The 10459-nt window shown below is 47.5% G+C and overlaps 1 protein-coding gene and 1 non-coding gene across 2 annotated transcripts; both read left to right on the top strand.

Annotated features, from left to right (window-relative positions):
* The first annotated feature begins 3065 nt into the window (after positions 1 to 3065).
* On the top strand, positions 3066 to 3185 carry LOC130375123 (5S ribosomal RNA). Its single transcript, XR_008893796.1, has one exon. It is a non-coding gene; the product is annotated as a 5S ribosomal RNA (ribosomal RNA).
* A 3930-nt stretch (positions 3186 to 7115) lies between these two features.
* Positions 7116 to 9958, top strand: LOC130374234 (zinc finger BED domain-containing protein 4-like). The gene is made up of 2 exons (XM_056580904.1): positions 7116 to 8611; positions 9061 to 9958. Exons 1-2 carry the CDS (start codon positions 8517 to 8519, stop codon positions 9956 to 9958), a joined length of 993 nt encoding a protein of 330 aa, XP_056436879.1. The 5' UTR covers positions 7116 to 8516.
* Positions 9959 to 10459: the final 501 nt, after the last annotated feature.

The following is a 10459-nucleotide window of genomic DNA, read 5'->3' as shown; positions in this document are numbered from 1 at the left end:
GGCAAACCAACCTGCAGCTGTCGGGTCTTCACAGGAGTGTGTCCGCTCCTGGCAGGCCCCCCCGGCTGCCCCCCGGGGCCGCTACCAGCCACCACGCTCTTACCCAGCGAGAGATGAGGGCCTACGTAGGTCTCGGCGGCCCGCCCAGCAGCCCGCTGATAGCTTTCGCGCCCCCGCCCGCCCATCGCCCGGGCAGCCTCACCGGTACCCCTCCAGAGCCGATAGAGGCCGGGGGGCCAGGCGCTAGGACCACGGGGCCCCAGGCCTTCGGCCGGGTCAGGATGACAGTCGTCCGCGACCCGACGAAGGCCGCAACTCTGGCCCAGGAGCTATCCGCCCTCCTGGCCAAGGGTGCGATCGAGCCAGTGGACCCTCAGTTACAACCCGGGGGGTTCTACTCTGCGTACTTTCTGATAAACAAGAAAGACGGCGGATTCAGGCCCATTCTAGACCTAAGGGGCCTGAACACGTTTTTAAAAGTTTTACCATTCCACATGCTCTCCTCGGCGGACACCCTGAGGGTAGTTTCCAGGGGGGAGTGGTTTACGACCATAGACCTGAAGGACGCCTATTTTCATGTGCCGGTTGCGCCACACCACAGGCGGTTCCTGAGGTTTGCCTATCGGGGCAGGCATTACCAATTCAGGGTACTTCCCTTCGGGCTTTCCCTCTCCCCGAGGGTTTTCACCAGGGTTGTGGCGGCAGCCCTCGCACCCCTGCAGACACAGGGCATGAAGGTCCTGCCGTATCTGGACGACTGGCTGGTCTGTGCGCCCTCCAGGTCCCAGGTGGCCCAGGACACGGCCCGCCTGCTGTCGCACGTCGCCCGGCTGGGCTTGACGGTGACCCAATCAAAGAGTTGCCTGGACCCTTCCCAACGGGTTACCTATCTGGGGTTGGTCCTGGACTCTGTCGCCATGAAGGCCTACCTTTCACCTCGACGGGTGAACGACATCCTCCGCCTCCTTCCCCTCTTCAGAGCCGGCAGGAGCCTGCTTTTTATTCTGTTTCTTCAGCTTTTGGGCAAGCTGGCAGCTGCTTCAGCTGTGGTACCTCTGGGCTTACTGTCCCTGCGCCCACTCCAAATGTGGCTGAACATCCTGTACCTAGATGCCAAGTGGCACAGGCAGAGGAGGGTCAAGATGACCCTGCAGTGTCTTGTCTCTCTGGCTCCATGGAGAAAGAGGGCGTATCTGGAGGCAGGCATTCCCATGTGCGCAATTCCGGCACGCCGGGAGTTGGTGACAACCGACGCTTGCCTCTCGGGATGGGGCACAGTGTGGCAGGGCAGGACTGCGCAGGGACGGTGGTCTGGCCGGGACGTGGCACAACACATCAATGTGCTGGAACTCCGGGCTGTGCAGCTGGCAACTAGCCAGCTTTCTGCCCCATTTGACGGGCCGGCATGTCCTGGTCCGGTCGGACAACATGGCCACGGTTTCCCAGGTGAACTACCAGGGGGGCACCAGGTCGGCACGGCTTCTCTGGGTATCCCAGAGCCTGTGGACTTGGGCTTCTCCCCGTCTGGCCAGCCTACGGGCAGTCTATTTGCCGGGGGCCCAGAATCGGGCGGCAGACTTCCTCTCCCGACGGAAGCCTCCACCGGGGGAATGGCGGCTTCACCCCGAGGTGGTGGAGTCAATGTGGGGCCTCTTCGGCAGGGCAGAGGTGGACCTCTTTGCCTCGGAGGAGTCGCCCCCTCTGGTTCTCTTGGGCAGAAGCGTCCAGCCCTTTAGGGCAGGACGCGCTGGCGCACGATTGGCCGGAAAGGCCTCTTTATGCATACCCACCATTGCCTCTGGTTCTGCCGACACTCCAGAGGGTCCTTTTGCAGGGCCACCGGCTCCTTCTGGTGGCCGCCTTTTGGCCGGGGAGGCTCTGGTATCCACTGCTGCTCAGGCTCTGCTGCAGCTCGCCATGGCGCCTCCCCGACAGGAGGGATCTCCTGTCCCAGCTGGGGGGTCAGATCTGGCATCCCGACCCCTCTCGCCTACAGCTCTGGGCTTGGCCACTGCAGGGCCCGACCCACTGCTGAGGGAGTGCACTGCGGCTGTCAGGGGTACTGTTATGAGTGCCAGGGCACCGTCGACCAGGTTGCAGTACGCAAACAAGTGGAAGCTTTTCTCCAACTGGTGTGCGGCTAGGGCCGTGGATCCAGTGCATTGCGCTGTGACCACGGTGCTGGAATTTCTGCAGTCCCTCCTGGATAGTGGCCGGTCGCACTCTATCTTGAGGGTCTATGTCGCTGCTATCTCCTCCCTACATGATAGGGTTGACAGCGCCACGGTAGGGTGCCACAGATTAGTGTCCCTCTTTCTTAGAGGGGCTTTGAGGCTGCGTCCCCCTACAGCCATGAGGTCTCCAGCATGGGACCTGCCGCTGGTGCTGTAAGCCTTGTCATCGCCTCCCTTCGAGCCTTTGGGTCAAGGGGGGTTGAAGTGGCTGTCTATGAAGGCTGGCTTTTTACTCGCCATAACCTCTGCCAAGCGGGTCGGGGAGTTGCATGCCCTATCAGTGAGTGATACATGCCTGAGGTGGAACTCTGATGGCTCGGGTGTCACTCTATGTGAATGTTGCGAATGTTGCGTTCCTGCCAAAGGTGCTGCCACGCAATCACCTTAACCAGCCCATCCAGTTAGCACGCTTTGACCCCCTACTAATCGTTCCTGCGGTTTCTAAGGCCCATGACTCTCCGCGGGTGTGGGTGAAAACATCTGGGGCTGTTTCCTTCGAATCCCCCGCTAGAGCACGTCAAGTGGGCGTGTCCTATGTAGTGGGCGTGGCCGGGGTGACGTAATGGCTTCGGCTTCTTCACCTAACTAAAGGTGATGTCTTCTGTGGTGGAGTAGCCTTCAATAAGGTCTTGCTCCCCTTGTGGCTATGTATAGTATTTACGGCTTATATGTTTGGTACTGCTTCATAGGGTCTATGTGTGGGTAGCTTAGGTTCTTAAAATACGTAACAATCCCTCCTTGGTCATCTCAGATGACCATACAATAATATTTTAAATCATAAACACCATTTACCACACCGAAAACATAGTCAAAGTAGGATAAAAGAAAGATAGGATCAGCCATACCACCCTGAACACGCCCGATCTCGTCTGATCTCGGAAGCTAAGCAGGGTCGGGCCTGGTTAGTACTTGGATGGGAGACCTCCTCAGAAGCCCAGGTTGCTGTAAGTAGTGACGGGTGTCACCAAAAGAAAAAAAAAAAAAACACGCCCGATCTCGTCTGATCCCGTTCAGGTGCGCAAGCAGGAAGTGAGCAGAGAGCAGAGAGCAGTCGATTGTTTGTTGGGACCGTGTGTGCTTGTGAGTCATAAGGTGCATTTGTGATAGTTTTATGTGTGATTCATTTCCCCTGCAGCCTGGCTGTTTGGGGGATTGTTTCATACTTTTTTTGATTGGATGGATAGGTTGATAAATGACAAAATAGAAGGTAAGGCCACTTTGATGAATGCAGAACCCGAGATTGATTATGCTTTTAGTGATTGGATGGAAAAACTTGTGAATGAAAACATGGAAGTTAAGAACAGTTTGACACATGTAGAACGGGAGAATGATTCTGGACATATTGAAGCCAGCGAGAAAGGAATAAACCAGGAGATCAATTCCGTTAGTATGCCTATTGAGAAAGAAAGCATTGCGAATAGTAGGAGAGATAAAGAGAGACAGGGAGAAAGTGAGGGTGATTGTGGCTATAAAAAGGAGCTGACATTGATTGTAGAGCCGGTCGGTGAAGATTACATAACCATGATGGAACTGTTGCGGGGAATCAAGGAAAAGTGCGGGATTGTTCTGGCATGCAGGGTCAAAAGTAAGAACATTTACGAGATCACCATGCAGGAGGGAAAGGGCAAGACAAGGTTATTAGATGGTTTCAAAATCAAAAACACTCGGGTGACTGCCAAAGAAGTGCGCAGCAATGAAATAGTTGTTTCATTTCTAAACTTGCCATCTTATATCACTGACGCTGAAATTAGGCAGAAACTCTCAACGTGGGGCGTGAGGGCGATTTCGCCCATCAAAAGAAGGAAATGGCCTGGGACAGACGTGGTGGACGGGACAAGGTTCTGTAAAGTACAATTTACTGAACTTGTACAGTCACTGCCCTGCTCAACAAAGTTCGAGACACTAGACGGAGGGGAGTACTTCCGTGTAATTCATGACAGGCAGGTGAAGGTCTGCAGGCTGTGCATCCAGCCAGGACATATTTTAAGAGAATGCCCAGACTTCACCTGTTATAAATGCAAGCGCCAGGGACACTATGCTAGGGTGTGTGACTTGCAGGGGGGGAGACGCGGAGAGGAGAGGACCGTGGACACGGAGCCAGCCGGTGGCGGCGAGCGCGTTTCCCGGTCCGAGGAGGATCAGCGACAGCAGGACGAGGACACCGGAGCTGCCAGCGGGGGTGAAATGACCCCATCCACCATCGGCAGCAGTGCGGATGGAGTGTCCGGTGAGAGGGGTCGCATGACGGGAGGAGCATCCGGGCAAAGTATGGAGGAAGGCGCTAGCACAGCGCCCAAAACTCCCTCAGCCCGGGCAAGTGAACGAAGAGGCGGCCGACCAGGAGAGGTGGAGGCCCCGGATTGCAGTAAGGCTCCACGGGACGGCGGGGCTGCTGCTGCGACTGCTTCACCTAAGGAGCCAGACGATTCGAGCATGGAGGTGATGGAGACGAGAACATCGGAGGAAGGAGAGTCGATGGATTACGATGCGGTGAAAGCCAGCAGGAAGAGAATGATCAAAAAGAGGGACAAAAGGGAGCCAAAAGAGCGGAAGGTATGACCCATCAAGTATCTATGGAAAGCTGTGTTTTTCTTTTTACCATTACCATGGTCATAATAACATCCTTAAATGCAAACGGCCTAAGGAACATGATCAAAATAGAAAGAACGATTGAACTCTGTAAATCTGACATACTGTGCCTTCAAGAAACGCATTGGGATAATGAACTTGTGGAAACCCTTGGAAAGCTTTGGAAAGGGCCCATATTTATAGACAATGGGAGTGCGAAGGCATGTGGAGTGGCAATCCTTGTCAGAGAGAGGTCTGTTAGTGGTGTCAAGCAAACCTTTTGTGGAGGGAATGGACGTGTGATAGCGATAGAATTTGTCCACAATAAAAACACATACAAATTAATCAATATATATGCACCAAACGTGGAGGAACTGAGAAAGGGTTTTTTTGAGGACTTGGAGGTTCTGTGCACGGGAGATTGTATGATGGTTGGTGACTATAATGTAAAATTATCAAGACTAGATTATTCAAATAATGTAAAATACAGGTATGATGGGTCAAGGAACTTTTTGAAAAGCATGATGGCAGAACACAAAATGGTGGACGTATGGAGGGAGGAAAATGCAGAACGAAAAGTGTTTTCGCGGAGGCAGGTGGTTATGGGGACCCTTAGACAGAGTAGAATAGACCTCGTCCTAGTTAAGGAAAACATTGTCAGCGAAATAAAAGAGGTGAAATATACTTTTACCACTCTTAGTGATCATGCAATCCTGTCGCTGAGGTTAAGGGACGTATGTATAAGGAATGTAGGTGGAGGAATGTGGTGCCTAAACAACAGCTTATTAAGAGAGGATTCATATAAAGAGATGATAGCAAAATGTATCAAAGAAGAAATGGAGAACAGATTAAACAAAGATAATATTTGTATTTGGTGGGAAAATTTGAAAAAAAAAGTTAAAAAGAAAAGCATATACTATGCCAAGCAAATTAACTTTAGAATGGATCAGGTAGAGAAAGAGATACAAAATAAATTAAACGAAGAAGCAGGGAAAGCAGACAAAGATGGAAATTATAATATACAAAATTATATGAAGTTGAGAAGGCAACTAAAAGATTGTGAGAAAAATAAATGTGATGGGGCGATAGTAAGGAGTAGAGTACAGTATGCTGTAGAGGGGGAAAGGTGCACAGCGTACTTTCTAAACCTGGAAAAAAATAAACAGGAAAAGAATTATATAAACGAACTACAGAATGAAAATGGGGAGAAGGTAAATGATTTGGTTAGCATCTTGAATACAGTGGAAGGCTTCTATAAAAACTTGTATAAAAAAGGGAATACAGAAAAAGTATGCATTGATGAGGTCTTGAGTGGTGTGGATGCAAAGATATCAGCAGACGAGCAAGACATGTGTGACAGAGAGATTACAGTAGAAGAAATACAAATAGCAATTAAAAATGCAAAAAACAATAAAAGCCCTGGTTCAGATGGTCTTAGCAGTGAATTCTACAAAGAGTTTGCTGATGTGTTGGCACCCATACTGCTAATGGTATATCAAAGCATGGAGGAGGGACAACTGGTTCCAGAATCCATGGCTACTGGGGTAATCACAATATTATTTAAAAATAGGGGGAGTAGGTTGGAGTTAGGGAATTATAGGCCATTTAGTTTATTGAATAGTGACTATAAAATATTAACAAGGGTTTTAGCGTATAGGATTAAGAAGGTAATGGGAGGAATAATATCACCGACACAGGCATATAGTGTCGAAGGGAGAGACATAGCAGATATAATAGGGACAGTTAGGGACGTTGTTAGGCACATGAAAGAACAGTCTGGGATTGTGTTGAGTGTAGATTTGAATAAGGCTTTTGATAGAGTGGAGCATGAGTTCTTGTTTCGGACTATGAAAGAGTTTGGGTTTGGGGATAGAATAGTGAGTTGGATCAGGCTGCTGTATAAGGAAGCTAAGAGTAGGGTCAAATGTAATGGTCTGATGACAGACGCCTTTGCTTTGGAGAGGTCAGTGAGACAGGGCTGTCCTTTATCAGCACTGTTATATAGCATGTCTATTGAACCCTTTGCTGTCCTTATAAAAAAGGATAGTAATATAAAAGGAATACAAATACCAGGTGAGAAAATTAATATAATTCAACAATATGCGGATGACATGACAATAACAGTAGAAAATATGGACAGCATCAATATAATTATGAAACACATGGGAACATATGGGAGGGCAGCAGGGGCTAAAGTGAATATAGAAAAATCTGAACTAATGTGTATAGGTCAGGAGAGGGATAGGGCTGACAGTATGATTGCATTTAGAGTGGTAGACTGCATCAAAGTTTTAGGAGTAAACATAGGTCCAAACGAAAAGGAAGCAAGAGATATCACTTGGACAGGAGTGATAATTAAGATAAAACACACTTTAAATGCATGGAAGCAGAGGAAATTGAAATTAAAAGGTAAGGTAATGGTTGTTAATTCCTTATTATTATCCAAATGTGTGTATGTTTTGGGTGCACTAGATCTTCCGGTATGGGTTCTTCTATCCGAATTAAATCAGCTGACTTCAAACTTCTTGTGGGATGGGAAGGGTGTGAGGATATCCCACAAAACGTTGATAGCAGGGTACAGTGAGGGAGGGTTAAAACTGGTGGACATTGACACAAAACGTAAAGCACTGAGGGTTAAAACAGTGAAGAAGTATCTCCATGATGTGAATGACTATGGGTGGAAACAATTCTTTAAAATGTATGTTCATATGGCTGGTAGATGTGGAGAGAATAGTCTGCTTATGGTTTTGAAAGAACCAATGTATGAAAAAGTGCCTTTTTTCTACCAAGAGGTGTTCAGAGCGTGGGGAGAATTCCTACCCAATATATCATACAACTGTAGTAATGTAACTGAAGTAATGAATAAACCCGTTTTTCTCAATCCTATAATACAGCATAACAACAAAATGCTATACAATAAGGTTTTCATGGATGCAGGAATTAGGCAAGTAAAGGACATGGTCTATGAGTTTGTGCCTGGGTTTCTGCCTGGGCAGGCAATGGTAGACTGCGTAAGAGAATGGGATGAGGATGCTAGGAGAGATATGATTGTAAAAATGTATGATATAATTAAGGGGAGTATGCCTGGAGACTGGAGGAATTTGATTGAGAGTGTGTGAGGACAGGGGATGGACCTTTACCTAAACTAGTGTTTGTTAAAAATGATGCAAGTAAAGAGTTTAAAGAATTAAAAGTAAAAAACATATATTTAGAACTGATAGCGAAACTAAAATAGGAAGACCTTATTGAAGGCTACTCCACCACAGAAGACATCACTGAAAATAGGGCTGCCGCGATTAGTCCATGTGGTCGACGAAGTCGACGGTAAAAATGCGTCGGCATCAATAATTTAAGTCGATGCATCTTTTTTTTAATTTTATGAATTTACCTTCAGTAAATTCATAAAATGAATTTACTTCACTTTAGTTAAAAATGAATTTACTTCACCCTTTAGTTCACGCTTCAGTTCAGTATAACGAATGTGCGTCTTCCGTATCACTACGTGCTGCGTGCCTGACGTCAGTCTTTTTTGGCACCAGTCATTGGTCGCCTTCAGTCAACGCTTCAGTTTAAAAAAAAGTCATGGCGGCAGCAGCAGTCGAGTCCGACTTGGTGGGGTAAGAGACGGCGTCAAGACCAAAGGCGTCAAAAGTATGGGAGTTTTTTAAACTAGCGCCTAACAAAAGGGTGGTTTGTGCACTCTGCAAAGTGTCGATGGCGTATCATAGCAGCACCACCGCTATGCACGAACACCTCAAAAGAAAGCATACAGGCGCCGTTGTGGACGATGGACCGCCAGAAAAGCCACCGTAAGTATTGTCTATTCATGTTTATTAAATTGCCGTAAGTTTAAATATCTTTTGTCATTGTAGCTGCTAAATACACGCATTATTTAAGCCATAAAGTTGTCTACCTGCGACCTTAGAATTTCCATTTAATACGTTTTTACGTTTAAAATAACAGAAAATGTGTAGGCTAGATCTGGGATTATTCTACGTTGATTGACGGTGCCAGTGTTTGTTCGTGCTTGTTGAGAATGTACCGTATCGAAATATTTTATTTCTGACATTATTTGAAGTTCATTTGTGAGGGGGATGCCTTTAATACAATAGATAACATTTGAATAATTGTGATCAATAAAGTTAAAAGGTGTAAGTCAAAGGAACATAGGAAATATTACTGTCTTCATTATTACATGTTAAATGTTAAATAATTATGATGCATTTGTTTTTCTCCTCTCTTTCTCTCTTGCTCTCAGGAAAAGGCAAAGCAACATGAACGAATTCCTGCAAAAGAAGGATTGCTCACCAACATTTGCAGCTGCTCTTACTGACAGTGTTCTCAACATGATTATCAAAGACATGAGACCCCCGTCAATGGTGGAAGATGAGGGTTTCCGTGCTATGGTTAACACTTTCCAACCAGGCTACTGTCTCCCTAAAAGAACATGCTTCACCAACATGATGGAGAGGAGATATGAGGATGAATTCCTGAAAGTCAAACTTGCCCTCTCGTCATCCAGTTCCATGGTCAGTCTAACAACAGATGCATGGACAAGTATTGCCACGGAGGCATACTTGGGCATAACGTGCCATTATATCAACAATGACTGGGAACTCATAAGCTATAGTTTGACTACTATGCCTCTTGAAGAGCGACACACTGCAGTGAATATTGCATCCTGGATTGAGACGGCAATTGAGAGGTTTGGGATTCCTACAAGCAGGATTAAAGCTGTGGTGCATGACAATGCAGCTAATGTTGTAGCAGCCCTCAAGTTGTTGGAAGAGAGGCATGGGATATCTTCAATCCGCTGTGCTGGCCACACATTGCAACTAGTGGTGAATCAAGCACTGAAGAATCCACAAATTAACAGAGCAATTGGAGCGGCAAGATGCTTGGTGGAACATTTCAAAAAGAGTGAAATGGCCAGTTCCAAGCTGAAAACGAAACAAAAACAAATGGGCAAACCTGAACACAAGCTGATTCAAGACGTTAGTGTAAGATGGAACAGCTCGTACTACATGATCAGCCGCCTGCTAGAGCAGAGGTGGCCTGTTACAGCAACTCTGTCAGACCCAGAGGTTACACACAGAGCAAAACATTTCCGTGACCTCAAAGCTGAACAGTGGAGCCTGCTGTGCTGGAAGAGCTAGAACAAGCTCTCAAGCCATTTGAGTGTGCAACTGTTTACCTTAGTGGGGGGTCATATGTGACCCTCTCCTCTCTACCTGCACTCATTAAAGGACTGCTGAAGTCTACACAGAATGCAGCCTTTGACAACACCCATGTGCTGGCATTTCAGGCTGTTGCAGCGAACAAAATCTCAACAAGATGGGAGGTTGAGATGGCCTACAAAGATGCTGGTACAAACACCACTGTAATCGCAGCTGCCTTGGATCCCAGGTTTTGCAGACTGAAGTTCCTGTCCCCAGATGAAAGCCTGCAACTGCAGTTGAAAGTGCAAGCCCTTGCACTAGAAGCAAAGAGGAGGGTGATGGAGAGTCAGCAACCACAGCATACCATAGATGGCCAAACATCATCAGGTGTTACAGAGAAGAGGTCTGTGTCTTTGCTGGACACATTGCTTGGGTCGGACTCTGAGGAAACATCCAGCCAGAATGACAGTGGGGACGAGGCAGATGTCATCAGTCATT

Source organism: Gadus chalcogrammus, chromosome 21 (assembly GCF_026213295.1).
Source record: "Gadus chalcogrammus isolate NIFS_2021 chromosome 21, NIFS_Gcha_1.0, whole genome shotgun sequence".
In the NCBI taxonomy this organism is placed as follows: domain Eukaryota; kingdom Metazoa; phylum Chordata; class Actinopteri; order Gadiformes; family Gadidae; genus Gadus; species Gadus chalcogrammus.
This window is presented reverse-complemented; position numbering and strand designations above follow the sequence as displayed.

Coding starts and splice junctions, on each gene's coding strand:
- LOC130374234 (XM_056580904.1), top strand. CDS start 8,517: ATGGCGTATCATAGCAGCACCACCGCTATGCACGAACACCTCAAAAGA. Junction 8,612..9,060: donor GGACCGCCAGAAAAGCCACC/GTAAGTATTGTC, acceptor TCTTGCTCTCAG/GAAAAGGCAAAGCAACATGA.